The sequence below is a fragment of the Ranitomeya variabilis genome, chromosome 1, assembly GCF_051348905.1.
Source record: "Ranitomeya variabilis isolate aRanVar5 chromosome 1, aRanVar5.hap1, whole genome shotgun sequence".
Taxonomy (NCBI): Eukaryota; Metazoa; Chordata; class Amphibia; order Anura; family Dendrobatidae; genus Ranitomeya; species Ranitomeya variabilis.
In genome coordinates this window covers 1,103,858,297-1,103,876,335 of record NC_135232.1, presented here as the reverse complement: position 1 = coordinate 1,103,876,335, position 18,039 = coordinate 1,103,858,297, and the positions used below count along the sequence as shown (strand labels likewise).

The following is an 18,039-nucleotide window of genomic DNA, read 5'->3' as shown; positions in this document are numbered from 1 at the left end:
AGCCCCACTGGGTGGCTGATACAAGAGATACTGGACACGGGTACAGACCAGTGTACAAAGCCCCACTGGGTGGCTGACACAAGAGTAATAGCAATACAGAACCTTCCACCTCAGCAGAAAGACACTGAGAAAGTAAGTTGCTCAGGCATCCCCCAGGGGTGGAAATGCTTTAAGTACTAGATGCCTCTTGGCAATTGGCAGGGGACACCTTAGGAAGGTGCACACAGTCACTACAGGAATCAGGAAGTGCCAGGGCCGCCGAACTAAGCACAGAAGTAGGCGAAGAGCAGGCAGGAGACATGAGGTTCACAACATGAAGCCGACAGAGAGCAGAACCCACAGCATAGCCTGGAGAGGTAAGTAAGATAGTTTATAATGCAGGTGGGGGATGGGAGGCCATGTAGTGATGCAGGCAGAGTTGTTACACAAGTATTTGTTACGTGATTCTCTGGCCGCGTCAGCTAATGGGCTTCCTGCCAGTAGAGGAACTGAGTCCAAAATGAGGAGCTGCCTATTATCTCCTAGGCTGCTCCCTCTCACACGTTGTGCCCACCCCTGGTTTGTGCAGCCTCCCTCCTCCCATTTCTGAGAGCATGGTTTTCCGGCTGGAACCGTGGATGGCAATAACTTTCTGCCCGAAGCTCTAAATGGGACGGCAGCGTCACCACTGGGTTCTGCTGGATTTTACCTGTGCAAGGAGAAAATTTACGGATACAGAATTTAATTTCTTGTAGCTATGCTTTATAACTCAATAACGCAGAGTGCTAGAGGTGGCTGTATGGCATGGGCTTCTGGGGAAAGGAATCCAGATTCCGATTATGTGCTCAGCTAGATTCAGAGATATTGCATTCTTTTATTATAGGTCATTTTCTAGATTCAATATCTCAGAGCCTTGTGCTGTCGAGAAGAATCTGCGGTGTCACTATGTCTGAATCCAACAAAGGAAGCCAGTTGGCTGGTAACTGCACATGCCTTTTGCTCCCCCCCGGAATGAGCTTCAAAGGCCTATTTGCTTGAGCTAAAAAACATTGGCCAGAGGGAATGCCAAGGGTGGGGGCTGAGTTTGGAGTAAGTATTTTTGGCCCAAGCTGTATCTGATAGGGAATTTCATCAGATATCATAATGATATCAATCAGATATTATTTTCCCATATCTCACAAATACCAATCCGAAGATACAGGTGTGTGCCCTAATGGACCTTAAGTAGGATCATAGAGATGAGATCACTGAACCATGCAAAACCCAACAAGGAGCACAAAAGAGGGCGGTGGACCGAGGTGAAGGAAGCAAAGCCCAGGATACCTGGGACAGGTTTGTAACAAAACCTATGGAGATCTGATTAACCAAAAACATTCCATTTCTTTTTTTCATTCATTTTTATCTGACCATTTGCTAAGTGTCATTGAAAAAAGTTCAATTTATCTGCTTCAGCTTTGAAAAATGGATGAGAAAAACAAAAATAAATGTGTATGCCGTCATCAGCTTTAAGATGTCAAAACTGCTGACAGACCCTAAAATGATTCCCTTCTACAATCAGAGCTACGCACAGACTTCTTGCACCCAACTCCATATATTTCCCTGTAATGCAGCTGGAGTTTGATTAATTCAGCATAAAATTTGAAAAGTTTTGAAACAAAAAAATCCCCCGCATCCTCTACATACAGACTCCAAACGACAGCCACATTGCGTACCGGAACACCTGTACAATCAGGACATTGCAATATATTCTGCATTTCCATCATTCATGAAAAATTGGAATCAGATTTCATTTATGTACATATTTATTTACAAAAACAAGAACTCATCATTGCATAAAAAAGAACGACATCAACCTCATAAATATTAGCAAAAAATAACATATTTAACAGTTTCATCCTCCCTAGGTAGAAACTGCTTTTGATTTCTTGGAATTGAGAAAGTTTCGCTTCTTTTTGGGACGAGATTCAGGAGTAGGCGACATACTGGGAGCTCGGAAAATAAACAGTTTTTCTCCAGTATCTGGGATATTTAAAGCTTCTGCACTTCCAAATTGGTCCAAGCGCGGGCCGACCTTCAGGAGCTTGGAGAGACTGTCTGAGTGTGAAAACGAGACACGCTTCACAGGCCGTAATCTCTTCCTTTTCAGGATGCTGAAACACAACACATTAAAAGACTCAAATGAGCGATTCAAGTCCCAGAAGAACTAGCAAATATCTGCTACTTACCAGATACTAGAAACTACAAAAGTACATAATCTGCAATAGGATTTTACAGTATTTTTGAGGATGCACGTTAGTTATCATGATACTGGCAAAGAGTGAACATTTTTATATGAAGAGATAGCCCCCATTACAGACCCCCGCTACAAGCTGTTGGGGAGAGCTGCTACCAAGTGTAATATGTATAATACTAAGTACCCTCATTCTTCATGGGTGATAGTTGTACAGTTTTCACTAGTGATGGGCGAACCGGTGGATATTCGGGTCTGGCGGGTTTGGCGAACATTTAAAAAAAGTTTGGTTAGGGTATCGGAGCGGTAACCCAACCCGGACCCCATTCAGAAGAATTGGGGCCCCGAACATCTGCTGTTTGCTTGACAGCACAGCAAACATGGGCTCTGATTGGCAGAAAGATCACAGCATGTGAGCCAGCAGCAGTGACCAGTGGTAAAAAGGTTACCACCGGTCACAGGCGTCAGCTGATGAGAGAGTACTACTCTCATCTGTGTATGCCTGCTGTTGCTGATAACAGCGAGAACAGGTGCTGCTAATAAAAGTATTCATCAGCCGGCGCCTGTGCAGTACAGTACATGGGATCTGTTTTATTTTTTATAAAAAGCACAGACAAAACCAACAGCTGCGGGCTGCAACTCTTAGCTGTCATCTTTATCATGGCTGGTTATCAAGAATAGAGGTGTCCCATGCCGTTTTTTAAAATTTTTTAAATAATTTAAAAAAATAGCATCCCCCCCCCCATTTTTGACAACCAGCCAAGCTAAAGCAGACAGCTGGGGGTTGGTATTCTCAGACTGGTAAGGAGCCACGAATATTGGTTCCCACAGGCTAATAATAGCAGCTCGTAGATACCGCAGAAGAGGCGCATCTATTAGATGCGCCAATTCTTGCGCTTTGTCTGGCTCTTCCTACTTTCCCTAGTGCGGTGGCAAGTGGGGTAATATTTGTGGAGTTCATATCAGCTGTTTTATGGCCACTGACATCATGCCCAAAGGTTAGTAATGGAGAGGTGTCTATAAGATGCCCCATTACTAACCCCATAGTGAGAATCACAAACAAAATACAGCCAGAATAAAATCCTTTAACTGAAATAATGACACAGACTCCTTTATTTGAAATAAAGTTATATTTACCTTTACATCTAATCTACTGAAGCCTATGTCACCTGTAAAAGACAGAAAATAATAAGCAACCATATCCCTCACCTGTCCTACATGAAGATAACCCATATGTATGGATTCTCACGCTTCTGCAGTGTGTAGCGCTGAGGAGCCATTAGAAAAGTCACCAGAGTTCATAGCTGTTTATTCCCAGTGATTTCACTTACAGCACTGCTCGCTGCCTTAAGTAAGATCACCGGGGTTCACCAGCTATGAACTCTGGTGACCTTTCTCATGGCTCCTCTGCGCTACACACTGCAGAAGCGTGAGAACCCATAGATATAGTGATTACGCTCCTGTGATTACGCTCCTGTGATTACGCTAGATATAGTGATTGCACTGTCTCAGTGTGAGGCGGCTGGCATTGATAGCATTGCAGCACTAATGTGACCGCTATCCAAACCATCCAGATCTTCATGGGAGAGATATGAATTATCTTCACATTGGACATGTGAGGGATATGGTTGTTTATTGTTTTTATTCTTTTACAGCTGACATGGGCATTGTGGATTGGGCGTAAAGGCGAGTATTATGGTTGCTTATTATTTTCTGTCTTTTATGGGTGATATGGGGCTTCAGTGGATTAGGTGTAAAGGTGAGTATAACTGTGCTTTTATATTTTTATTTCAAATAAAGGGGTCTGTGCCATTATATCAATTAAAGGATTTTATTCTGGCTGTTTTTTTTGACAATCTATCTATGGGGTTAGTAATGGAGGAGTGTTATAGCCTCTCCATTACTAACTTCTGAGGTTGATGTCAGCGGCCATAAAACAGCTGACATCAACCTCAAACCTATTACCCCACTTGTCACTGCACCAGGCAAGTTAGAAGTGCCTGGGGCCCAATATCCATGGCCCCTTATCAGTCTGAGAATGCCAGCCCCCAGCTGTCTGGTTTAGATTGGATGGTTATCAAAAATGGGGGGGACCCCATGTCATTTTTTTTTTTTAATTATATATTTAAATAAAACAGTGTAAGACCCCTTTATTCTTGACAAACAGCCAAGACTGCTTTAGCTTGGCTGGTCGTCAAAAATGGTGGGGACCTCACGCCCTTTTTTAAAATTCTTTACTTAAATAATGGAAAAAAAAACATCTTGGGACCCCTCTACTCTTGATAACCAGCCATGATAAAGCTGACAGCTGGGAGTTGCAGCCCGCAGCTGTCAGTTTTGCCTGCGCTGGTTATTAAAAACAACAGAACACAATTTTTTATGTATATTTATAGCAGAGGTGCTGGCAGATGAATACTTCCATCAGTGGCGCATGCACTCATTGTTATCACCGACAGCAGGCGTACGCCTATGAGAGTAGTACTCTGTCATCAGTCGAAGCCTGTGATGGGCGATAACCTTTTTACCGCCGGTCACAACTGCTGGCACACACGCTGTCATCTAACTAACTTACTGCCGATCTGTGTTTCCCGCTCTGTCAAACAGATGACAGAGTGTGTGAAACAGCTGATGTTCAAGATGCCGAACTGGAACAGTAACAAGGACTTCCTGGAGAAGTCTGTGCCCTGACACTAAATGTTCAGTACAGACCCCGAAATTTACAGTTTAGGTTCGCCCATCTTTAGTTTTCATTATTTTGCTGACTTCTTTTGAGGACTGGGAACTGATTTAAATAATAAGAAAAATAAACAACACTTGTACAATTATAAAAATATGCTATAAATAATAATACAAAATACTCAACTGTCCTAGGCTTTCATCTATCTGGATGACACTTTTGAAGCAGCTCCCCAGTCCCCCACACTGGTTTTCGGTTCTTCTGGCGCTGAAGCCAGCCACCTCCTCACATCACTGTTGAGGTCTCAAGCAACAGCGTGAAGAGGTTACGCACATCACTGTCGTCAATGATGTATACTGCCCCCCACATAACCACGTGATGCCATTCCCTGACCTCGGTGCAGGAAGGGAGTGCCAGTAGAACTGAAGACTGGTGCAGTGGGATCAGGGAGAGCCAATGGCAGAGGATGTATAGTAAGGACACATGAGGTCGAAAGTCTGGTGAATACAATGCATTTTATTATTTTGAACCTATTCTCTCCTTTCCGTTAATTATGTTTTGAGATCTACAGAGATCTCAGACTCTGAGCATAATAAACGTCTTTTCATGCCAATCGGGGTACTTTTGCTTCGGACCAATTTTATTCGCACTGCATTGAATCAGCAAATTTGCCCAAAATTAATTATTTGAGATTTGCTCATCTCCAACCAGTATTACTTTTTGCGACATATTGATACTACTGTATGACATAAGTTACACCAGAAGCATCACATGATGCAGTTAGGAGACTTTATAGTCCAGCAGCTCAGTGACGGATGTAAAGTAACCCTATAAAGACAGTGTAATTATCTCAACTTTTTCTATTGAATTACAAAAAAACCTCAATGCTCTGCTCTCCAGCATGTAATTAGTATGGAGATTAGATCACAGTAATGGTAAATCAGTCCAACAAGGAACAGAACAAATTTAGAAAACCTCTTGGCGTGCGGGAAAGTGTGTCAGCGGTTGCACATTGCTGCTGCACTGGAGGAACCCCCTACTGAGGCGGCACGTAGCACACACAAAAAGACAGCGCTAATGGATGGAAAACACACAAAACAGCAAATTATCTGTCTCTCCACATTACTGTCCTGCTTTCTGCTATTTTTCATGCCACAAAGAATAAAATTGATCTCAGGAATGGATTTCTTGTGCGCTAATCCATTATTCTGAGAAAGCCTTTATCAAATGTAAAGGGAATGTGACAGCAGAAAATGACCTATTGCTTAAATCAGGTTTTATGTTAAATATATTTTTAAAAACATTTTTCATTTTATTTTCTTATTATTCCAAAATGAAAGGTAAGATCTCTATAAAGAGTAGACAACAGAGGACCTCCCATTCACAATAGGTGATGTCACAGGTCCTCTTTGCCATCTTCGTGCACTGCCATCATGGTCCCTTGAAAGCAGCATCTGGACCTAGCTTCAAGCATTGCTGTTACCCCTTAAATGCTGCATTTAGGTCATTGTTTCACCCCCCCCCCGTGCGATACAATGGGTTGCCTGCTGAACACCTCTATGGTTGCCACCTTGGTGCTCCTGTGAACTGTAGTGTTACACTGCATAGAATACGCAATCAAGAGATCACAGGTTTCCAAGTCCCCTAAGGAAACTGTATTATATTTAAAAAAAACCTTTTTTAACTTAATTTTTAATTATAGAAGGAGGGAGCTCAAAGGTATTGGGACAGAGGAGCTTTGTTGGCCTATCTTACATCTGCTTTATTGTGGTCCAGGCTGTCAGATCTGGATGCTTCATGCTGCAAACCCATCTGCAGGTCCATCTGAAAGCCCATATGCAGGCCCATCTGCAGGTCCATTTGCAGGCCCATCTGCAGGTCCATTTGCAGGCCCATCTGCAGGCCCATCTGCAGGCCCATCTGCAGGTCCATCTGCAGGCCCATTTGCAGGCCCATCTGAAGGCTCATCTGCAGGACCATCTGCTGGTCCATTTACAGGCCCATCTGCAGGCCCATTTGCAGGCCCATCTGCAGGCCCATCTGCAGGTCCATTTGCAGGCCCATCTGAAGGCTCATCTGCAGGCCCATCTGCAGGTCCATTTGCAGGCCCATCTGCAGGTCCATTTGCAGGCCCATCTGCAGGTCCATTTGCAGGCCCATCTGCAGATCTATTTGCAGGCCCATCTGCAGGACCATCTGAAGGCTCATCTGCAGGACCATCTGCAGGTCACTCTGAAAGCCCATCTGCAAGCCCATCTGAGGGCCCATCTGCAAGTCCATCTACAGGTCCATCTGCAGGCCAATCTGCAGGCTCATCAAAAACTTTGCAAAGTTGTCCTGCCAGCAGAGCTACATATGCAATAGTCTACTACATAGCACCAGCCCGATTAATATAGATGCGTATTTAACTTCACACACACAGTAATTCCATTGACTTTGTACCTTTTTTGTACTATAAGTACAGAGCAATCTGCAGGATACAGCAGAATCGAAAAAGCAGTATTTAACGCATTTCCGAGTACACAGACAAATCATTTTATTAGAAACTGCTTTTACGCCAGCCGGCAACTTACTAAACCTTTTAAAAAGGAAAAAAAGTTAATTATATCTGAACCAGTAAGGAATGTAAATAAGACAGGAAAGAAAAAGCCAAACAAAGACTAAATAATACCACATCCAGCTTCTGACAAACATTTCATAGGAGAAATATCACGGGGTAAATCCGTCCACCATTTCTGGATGACCCTTTTATGGCCCTATTTATATAACTACTGTAAATAAATGTATTCTCCATATAATAATTCTGGAATATCTTTCCTTATATCTTAGTTGTGCTGTTCTCCTAATATTTCTATTGAAATGTATGGATGATTGACAACTGGGTGTTTCCAGTTGGAGACGTGCCCCTACTCACTGTCCAATCAGCTCCCATAATGTAGAGACACAGCCTTTGACGAGAGGAGTAGTTACATAGTTGTCCAAGCATCCATGAATTCTAAGAGGAATAAGAAAGAGAAGGCACAATACAAAATTATAGGAAAACATGCCCTGAAATTAAAGGATACATTTGAAAAAACTGACCGTCACATCCAAACATAGACTAAGTGTGAACAGGTGCTGAACCTAGAGTCACCAACTCTTATATAGTTAAGCAAATAAGGCAGCACACTGCAGCGCTGAAACATGCAAACATGAAACACGAAAATTGAACTGCATTACTGCACTAGAAATATGAAAAATGAGAGCGTTTAGCGCATAAAAATGGCCAATTTTATGTGTACCTGGTAGCCACTTTACGGCATCTCTCGTATACCAGGTCCTACGCTTTCCTCACTGAGAATAAACATCTCCAACTGAATGGCTACCTATGAAAACCTCTTCTTAGACTAGCATTCTCTCTCTGTGGAGGGGTAATGGACCTACTGCAATTAAAACACCTGTGACTAGGAGGCGGAGTGCTCGGTCAGAAGGCTAAATAATACATTTGAAAAAACTGACCGTCACATCCAAACATAGACTAAGTGTGAACAGGTGCTGAACCTACAGTCACCAACTCTTATATAGTTAAGCAAAAAAGGCAGCACACTGCAGCGCTGAAACATGCAAACATGAAACACGAAAATTGAACTGCATTACTGCACTAGAAATTAAATGATGACTACAACAAACATTCAGGAGAACTGACAAGTCCCTATTAAAGGGAAACTGTCAGCAGGATTTTACCCCCCAGACTATTTAAATGAGCGTGGAGCTCTTTTTAAGACATGTCCAACAATACCTTTACATGGCCAGTCAATTCTTTCGTTACTGAGAAATCATCGTTTAAATTTATATGCAAATGAGACTGAAGAGCTATGATAGATCTGAAGCCTCTGTCACTCCAACTCTATTCCCCATCCACCTCTGCCTCCTTCTGCCCGACTAATAACTCTTTTGCCTAAAGTCATACAGCATAAAGGCTTTCAATTTACCAGGAGAAGGCGGTGCTGGGTGAGGAATAGAGCTGGAGTGACAGAGGCTTCAGATCTACAAATAGCTCAGTAATGGAGGCACACACTGGCCATGTAAAGATATTCCTGGACTTATCTTTGAAAGAACTACATGCACATACTGAAAGTTTGGCAGTCCTATATAGGAATGGATGGAGGGGGAGGCCGAGCACACACACTGCTGCTCCAATCTGACGGAACAGAAAAGTGCTCATTCTGGAGATCAGCGGTGGTCTCACGGGTCAGACCCTCAGTGAATTAGAAGTTGTCACCTATGCTGCAGATGGAGCACAACTTCTCGTAGCCAGAACACAACTGTAAAATGGTATGCTTTTATTCTGTCTGCAGGTGCACGCCGCTCCTCTGCCTCCCAGCTTCCTGCTTACAGGGAACGGCGCGCTCCTGAAAATAGACAGTTTAGAGCAGCATCATGGTCGAGCCGCCGGTCCGAACTGTGCACTCCATGATGCTGCTAGCAGAGGGAGGCAGCTTAGCCTCCGCAGTATGGGCGAGGCACAAAGAAACTGTAGCTAACTGAATCTTCAGAGCATTGTTTCAAAGCTATAAAGCGAACAACCTACCGGCGCACTCCTTGCCTAGGATACCAGGCATTCTGAGGTGGCCAGACCTTGGCTATGAACAGTAAACTGTCCAATTAAAGATCCCTCCAATTAAATTACAAAGTTGTTTGTTTTTACAAGTACTTTGCAGTTTTAACCATTAATGAACCTGAGCATTTAATGGACTGATACCGTAATTTTCGGACTATAAGACGCACCACCGAATTTGCCGCACCAGCCTGGGATGAGAGTCAAACCACCTAACACTTTCTGTGACCCCCGCTCCACCAGCGCTCCCGATCACCGCCGCCCCCCCAATAAGCTGAACTCGGACTGAAAGACAGACCCCCATTTGAAGCATTAATTTTTTTAATCTATTTTCCTTCAGTAAATTTGGGGTGCATCTTATGGTCCGGTGCGTCTTATAGTCCGAAAAATACGGTAATTTGGCTAATATGGCACATTGGCAAACCAGGTCAAGAATTCCGCTCGAGAGCAAAGAGTTGTAATGGATCGTTCCACTACAATAATACTGATGAGTTTGGTATAGGACAGGTCATCAATATCAGATGTGTGGGGGTCCGACACCCGGCATCCCCACCAATCAGCTATTCTTCACTCCGATGGCCGAATATTGCAACTGTGGGGCTGAACAAGCGAATCTGCCGTACCTATTAGTGGCTACTAAACAGTTTACGGAGCGGTGATGTTCAGCTCAATAATTCCTACATCTGGCCACCGCTGGGGCGGAGAACAGCTGATCGGTGGGACTGCCAAGTTTTGGACCCCCAGCGAACCTTTAAAGTAGCAAATAATGCTTATGACAAAACAACAGTCCCTAAAACAAACACCCTTCAGTCATTAGTCCAAACTGTTGCTAAAAAAAATAGAAAAATAAATCAAATGAATAAATGTAAAACTATTGGACTATTGAGTGTGATACCTTTAATTGCTGTTTATATGTTGTGCGTTAGTCCGATGTCGCCCCTTCGGCTTAGAATCTGTTGGCAGAAAGCACTCACATCCCGAGCAATAAGACAGCGGTAATAGCCTACTATTACCAGACGTCTGCTGCTTCTAGAAAGATGACTAACCATTATAGTAAGACGAACGAAAACACAACCGCACACAAAGAAACTCTGCAGGGCGAGACTTCACATCGGTGAGGAAGAGTAGCAGCCGGGAGAATGACGGCCTCATTAATGAGCCTTTCCTAGAAACGTGTAATTATGGCACTGCCGCTGTTCATTGCTATAAATCATCGCCATCAGCTGGCCGGTGTGGTCTCCTAACAGGCACGTAGGAGCGCCGGGACCAAGGGTTGGATAACCCAGTGTTTGATCCAAAAAATATTCTTTACTAGAATGGGTTATTCGATCTGGACAATATCTACTATGTTGGAAAAGTCCGATGACAACAAATTGATTGCAAAGTGCTCTACTGCCTGGACCCGCTGTGATCGAGCAATAAGTGAGCACAATCCCTACAGCGCCTCCGCAGGAGAAGTTAAGCATTACACAGTGTCCATTCAAATGAATGGGTTGGCAGGATAATGTAGGACAGGACACGTCTTTTAAAGCGAGAAACACTTTACCCAAGAAATAAAGATCCTAAACAAAGGAACCTTACTGTTAACTCAGTATTTCTTTAAAGGGGTCTATGTAAATGGGTATTTTTAAAGGGGGTTATCTGAGACTTATGTTTCCTATGGGTCTAAGCACTTATCGGCAGGTAGTTGATAGCTACCTGCCTAGCGGTCGATTCTCCCATTTCCTGTGATGTCAGGGCTTCCCGCTGTGTGACGTTGAGCCAGCCGTCAATCAACATGACATCGGGAGTGACGCCCTGTTGACAGAGCAGAGAGGAAGAGAAGGGACTGCTCTGTCAAGGTGATGTTACAGGAAAATTGGCGTCAGGAGCGGTCGTTACCCCTATGATCTGGGAGACAGTCACACAGCAGAACAGGTTAGCAACTACCTGTAAATAACTGCTTAGACGCATTGTAAAAAAGGCCTGGATAATGCCTTTAACTGAACAACTCCATTAATGGGATTCCTATAAAACTGGAATTAGTGTAGAATTATTTTAGTGCACCAGAAAATCAGTCTTTGGCTGGCATAAATTTTCTCGACAATTTTAGCCACTTTCTGCCATAAATGATAGTACATTTTTCCAACCACACGTGGACCTGATCTCTTCCAATAAGCTCTGCCCTCATTTTAGAACAATGCAGTAAACAGCAGAAAAAGTAAAAAACATATTAGAGCAGTAAATATGGTGTGCACCACCGTAAGAGCAATGATTTAGTTTTATTGTTTGGAATTTTGTCTATTTTGTTTGGTTTTGCTAAATTTAATACCCAATTAAACATTGAAACAAGAAAGGTGACCCCCAATATGTCTGTTTAACAATGGGTGAGGATTGAGCAGCAAGGATACAGTAAAGTACATAGACCTCTTTACAACTGACACAAGAGTCATTGACTGACTCTTAAAGGGAATGTGCTATCAGAAAATTGCCTATTGTTTAAAACAGGTTTTTGTGTTAAATCTTTTTAAGTTTTTTTTTTTTCCATATCGAAATTTGTATTAAAAATAAAAACTAGAAGTTTTTACAGTGACCAATGTGGCTATTTTAGACTCATACTTCCTGCTGTTTCAGGAAATTCACATGTACATTAGCCACAATGAACGTAATCAGCCTATTCATTATATTGAAGCATATAATGAGCGTGTGCAAAAGGTCATCGTGAAGGAAGAGGAAGCAGGGTCAGCTGTGACATGACCTATTGTGATTGGAGGATCTTATGTTATCCACGGTGCATAAAGGAGTTACTTGTCATTGTAATCATGGCTCTGATGATAAAGAACCTGTTGAAAAATTGCAAAAATACAAATTTTGCTTTAAAAATAAATAGATTGCGATATATATTAAAAAAACAATGACTACATTTTGAAAAAAAATATACGTTAACACAAAAACCTGATTTAAACAATAGGTCATTTTCTGAGAACACGTTCTCTTTAAGGCCCCTATAGACATTATACTAAAGTTGGATGATCCCTCTGATATTGGTGAGAGCAAGTGATGCTAAAATGTGTGTGGTTCTGCCGACTTTTCCCCGACAGATGATGTTGGAGGCGAGAAGGATCCAGCTTACTCTATGCATTATTTTTTTTTTAGGAATAATGGATAATTAACTTATGATTATATCCCGTTACTTCACTACTCACCTTCGTTTCTTTCTGGCAGATAATGGACTCTTGTCCTCATCAGCGGTCCCCAGACCTTCCCTGATCCGCTTTTCGATTACCAACCACAGCTCCTGCTGTTTTCTGGAGTAGAAAATAGAAATAAGAATTAATGCTGCTCGTATTCGTCACCAGAGATCTGTCCTTCAGATAAACACCTAATCCTTCTCAGCTGTACCCTAGATTTATTACTCAGAGGTCTGGATGATTGATTCACCCCTGCCGTTTGCATTTCCAGGATAAATCTTAAAAGATGAGCAGGTGAAAGAGCTCTGCGGCTCTCCCGATGTGAGGTATGGGGCTGGCGCAATTTACCAACACAGTGCAAACCATCAATATTCCGTAAATTACATCAAATGCACAAATCTTCAGCTATTACACAAAGCAACTAACAAATAAATGTAATGATATAGCATGCAAACATGAAATATATGAAATTGGAATTGCATTACTGCTCTAGAAAATAGGAAAAAAACAAAGATACTTAAATTGGCCAATTCATGTGTGCCCATCAGCTATGACAATGTACACATAAATTGGCCCACTCATGTGTGCCCATTAGTCACGACAAGGTATACATAAATTGGCCAATTCATGTGTGCCCATCAGTCATGACAAGGTATACATAAATTGGCCATATTCATGTGTGCCCATCAGTCATGACAAGGTATACATAAATTGGCCATATTCATGTGTGCCCATCAGTCATGACAAGGTATACATAAATTGGCCAATCATGTTTGCCCATCAGTTATGACAAGGTATACATAAATTGGCCCATTCATGTGTGCCCATCAGTCATGACAAGGTATACATAAATTGGCCATATTCATGTGTGCCCATCAGTCATGACAAGGTATACATAAATTGGCCAATTCATGTGTGCCCATCAGTTATGACAAGGTATACATAAATTGGCCCATTCATGTGTGCCCATCAGTCACGGCAAGGCATACATGAATTGGCCAATTTATGCGCTAAGTATTTTTCTTTTTTCCTATTTTCTAGAGCAGTAATTTATTTATTAGTTCTATATGGAGATGGCTTCTCTTAGATGCAGTTGTTCACACCTGTTCTGTTTGGAAGTGACATTGCGTCTTTTGTTATTTGTATACATAAGCTCTCTGAATGAGCACTCCACACATCATCCTATGGCGGTTTTAATCACAGAAGGATCCTACCTACTCATAAACTGTGGGGAAAAAAGGTATTTGATACACTGCTGATTTTGCCAGTTTATCCACCTTGTGGAAGGTCGGCGCACACAGCTGCTCCCTGAGGTAGACACAGGAACACTTTATGTTAAAGTCTCTGGGTGGTTTACTGCTTCATAACCGATAAAGGCAAAATAGTAACAAAATCGGCCTTTGTGTCACAAATGAAAGTAAAAAGTCCATACAAAGTCCTTCCCAGTATGGCTCCAGCCTTCTGGACAAACACACAGGACCGCTCTCACTGCAGCTTCAGCCTGGAGGCTTCCTCCCTCCAAACAGATGAGACAGAAAAAAAACAATGGCTGACATTTAACTCCCTCCAACCACACCCTTGAGGTGCAGATATGGTGAATAGCCATCCTGCCCATCTCTTACATCTACTCCCCATGAAACCCAGACCAGGAAACGACTGGTTTACATTCAGAACATATCATGCTGGAGGGAAACTTATGGGTTTGACATCACGCAGGATAACAACCTTTGCGGCACACATCTCCCCTCACATACGGCGCCAGTGACCCTGTCACAACCTACAAAGACTGGGGAGGTCTGTACTTTGTATCGTAGGTGCACTACAACTGTGAGAGACAGAATCGAAAAAGAAAACCCAGAAAATCACATTGTAGGATTTTTACATAATTAGGCTGCCGTTACACTAGCAGTATTTGGTCAGTATTTTACATCAGTATTTGTAAGCCAAAACCAGGAGTGGGTGATAAATACAGAAGTGGTGCATACAGTATGTTTCTATTAGACTTTTCCTCTCATTGTTCCACTCCTGGTTTTGGCTTACAAATACTGATGTAAAATACTGACCAAATACTGACCGTGTGACGGCAGCCTTAATTTGCATTTCATTACATGAAATAAGTATTTTCTACAATAGAAAAACAGAACTTAATATTTTTTACAGAAACCTTTGTTTGCAATTACAGAGGTCAGACGTTTCCTGTAGCGCTCTTGACCAAGTTTGCACACACTGCAGCAGGGATTTTGGCCCCCTCCTCCATACAGATCTCCTCCAGATCTTTCAGGTTTCTGGGCAGTCGGTGGGCAAAAATGAGTTGAGTTGATACCAAAAGTTCTATTTTGGTCTTATCTGACCACATGACCGTCTCCCATGCCTCTTCTGGATCATCCAGATGGCCACTGGCGAACTTCAGACGGGCCTGGACATGTGCTGGTATGAGCAGGGGGACCTTGTGTGCACTGCAGGATTTTACTCCATGATGACGTAGTGTGTTACTAGCAGTAATATTTGAGATTGTGGTCCCAGCTCTCTTCAGGTCATTGGCCAGGTCCTCCCGTATAGTTCTGGGCTCATTGCTGACTTTTCTCAGAATCGTACTTAACCCCGCGAGGCGAGATCTTACATTGAGCCCCAGACCAAGGAAGATTGACAGTCATCTTGTCTTTCTTCCATTTTATAATATTTGTGCCAACAACTGTCTTCTTACCAAGCTGATAGCTTATTGTCCTGTAGCCCATCCCAGCCTTGTGCAGGTCTACAATTTTGTCCCTGGTGTCATTAGACAGCTCTTTGGTCTTGGCCATGGTGGAGAGGTTGGAGTGTGATTGAGAGTGTGGACAGGTGTCTTCTATACAAGTAAGGCCGGTTTCACACGTCAGTGGCTCCGGTACGTGAGGTGACAGTTTCCTCATGTACCGGAGCCACTGACACACGTAGACACATTGAAATCAATGCATCTGTGCAGATGTCATTGATTTTTTTGCGGACCGTGTCTCCGTGTGCCAAACACGGAGACATGTCAGTGTTCGTGGGAGCGCACGTATTACACGGACCCATTAAAGTCAATGGGTCTGTGTAAAACACGTAACGCACACGGACGTTGTCCGTGTGCAGTCCGTGTGCCGTGCAGGAGACAGCGCTACAGTAAGCGCTGTCCCCCCCCACGTGGTGCTGAAGCCGCCATTCATATCTTTTCTGCAGCAGCATTTGCTGTAGAGAAGATATGAATAATCCTTTTTTTTTTTTGTTTCTGGTGTTTAACATAAAGATCCCTGTCCCCACCCCCTGTGCGCCCGCCCGCTGTTATTAAAATACTCACCCGCCTCCCTCGCAGTGTCCTGTCCTGGCCGCAGCTTCTACTGTATGCGGTCACGTGGGGCCGCCCATTACAGAAATGAATAAGCGGCTCCACCCCCATAGGGGTGGAGCCGCATATTCATGACTGTAATCGGCGGCCCCACGTGACCGCTCATACAGTAGAAGGTGCGGCCAGGACAGGACACTGCGAGGGAGGCGGATGAGTATTTTAATGCCGGCGGCCGGGCGCACAGGGGGTGGGAGGGGGGAGGATGCCCTAAAGTTTATTTTAAACACATAAAAACAAAAAAAAAAAGATTTTTCATCCCTTCTCCCCAGCGAGCGCTGGAGAGAACGGATGAATGGCGGCTTCAGCACCATGCTGGGGGGACAGCGCTTACTGTAGCGCTGTCTCTCCTGTACGGTCCGTGTGGTACCCAGGCGGCACACGGCTGCCGCACGTGTGCCGCACGGATGGCCTACGTGAGCTCACGGACACACGGACACGGATAACTCCGGTACCGATTTTTTCCGGTACCAGAATTATCTGGACGTGTGGGACAGGCCTAACAAAGTTTGAACAGCAGCAATTAATACAGGTATTGAGTGCAGAGTAGGAGGACTTCTATTCTAAAAGAAAAACTAACAGGTCTGCGAGAGCCAGAATTCTTGCTGGTTGGTCGGTGATCAAATACCGTACTTATTTCATGCAATAAAATGCAATTTAATTATTTAAAAATCATACAATGTGATTTTCTGGTTTTTATTTTTAGATTCTGTCTCTCACAGTTGAGGTGTACCTACGATACAAATTACAGACCTATCCATTCTTTGTAGGCGGGAAAACGTGCAAAATCGGCAGAGGATCAAATACTCCTTCACAAGTCCAATTTTCAAATCAGAGCTCTTTCCATGTTTTTCACAGATAGCACTTGTACTCGTGATATTTTATAGGGCCGTTCACTCGTCTGTGATTATTCACGGACCGAGAGGGTTGGATCAATCCAACAATGCAAGTCAGTGGGTCAGTGAAAAAATAGGACAGCCAAGTGCCGCCCAATTTTCACAGACTGTCAGAATGGAGAAACGTCTTTTTTTTTTTTATTTCTCCACGTACGAAAAAAAATGGATGACACTCAGACCACATTCTGATCTAACTCTGATCAAAATAATTGGTCCAATTTTGATGCAAATTCTGATGTGTAAGGAGTAAATCCGCTGCATAAAATATGCAAGTTTTTGGCACTTTTTTGTTGTATATATATTTTTTTTTTTATAACATGCATTTTTGTTGTGGAATTTTTTACATTCATTAGTACGGGTGAAATCTGCATCAAAAACAATGAAAAAATGACCTGCTGCAGATTGAAATCAGTTGCAAATCGACCAGGAAAAAAATAAGCAACGGGTGCAGGAGACTTATGAAACGCCATTTATTCACTTAGGTGGCACTAGGAAATCGTTCAGGTTTTGTGTCAAAACTGCGCTGATAAAATGCGACAAACGCGCGTCGCGTGCACAGACCCTTAAGGATACCGTCCCACGCCATGAGCTTTTGATGTTGCAGATTTTCCACCCCAGTTAAGTAAGATAGATTACCTGCATTTTTTTTCGGAAAACACATCTTATATAGTAAATAAAAAATACAACTCACCCTACAAATGAGAAGAATGGGAAAGAAAATGTTGTTTCAGCCCAACACAAGCTGCAGATTGATGCGCTTTAATAACATGCGGACTCCGGTTATTCAAAGTTAATGTCCAGAGGAAAGAACAAACGCACAGTTATGGGTGAGGACCCGGGAGGACGGGAGGAGCGCTGACGCCGTTATCAGCACATGGATTGATTTTTATTTTTGCCTCTTACACAATGTAATACAATTGGGTTTTGCTCGCCGGAGCCGCCATGCTCTTACCTCTTCCTCCAGCTGTCAGCCCCATCCTCGTTGTTGTCAGTCTCAGTAACACTGTCTGAATATTTATGACCCGCCGAATATAGAAGAGAGGCGATGTCACTCTCGGGGCTGGAGGGAAGCAATAGACTGAGGACTCGCGGCAGCATCCCCTCCGGTATCACGGATCGTTTAGTCAGA

The 18,039-nt window shown here is 43.2% G+C and overlaps 1 protein-coding gene across 1 annotated transcript in view; it reads right to left on the bottom strand.

Moving 5' to 3' along the window:
• Positions 1–1,763: 1,763 nt before the first annotated feature.
• The window catches only part of EVC2 (EvC ciliary complex subunit 2), a 179,627-nt gene continuing 163,351 nt past the window's right edge, over positions 1,764–18,039 (bottom strand). The window contains exons 20-22 of the mRNA XM_077280123.1: positions 17,863–18,039; positions 12,669–12,770; positions 1,764–2,129 (exon numbers count right to left, since the gene is read on the bottom strand). The exon at positions 17,863–18,039 is cut by the window's right edge and continues 20 nt beyond it. Of these exons, the coding sequence (XP_077136238.1) occupies positions 1,880–2,129; positions 12,669–12,770; positions 17,863–18,039 (529 nt within the window). The 3' untranslated portion in view covers positions 1,764–1,879. The remainder of the gene's footprint in view (positions 2,130–12,668; positions 12,771–17,862) is intronic.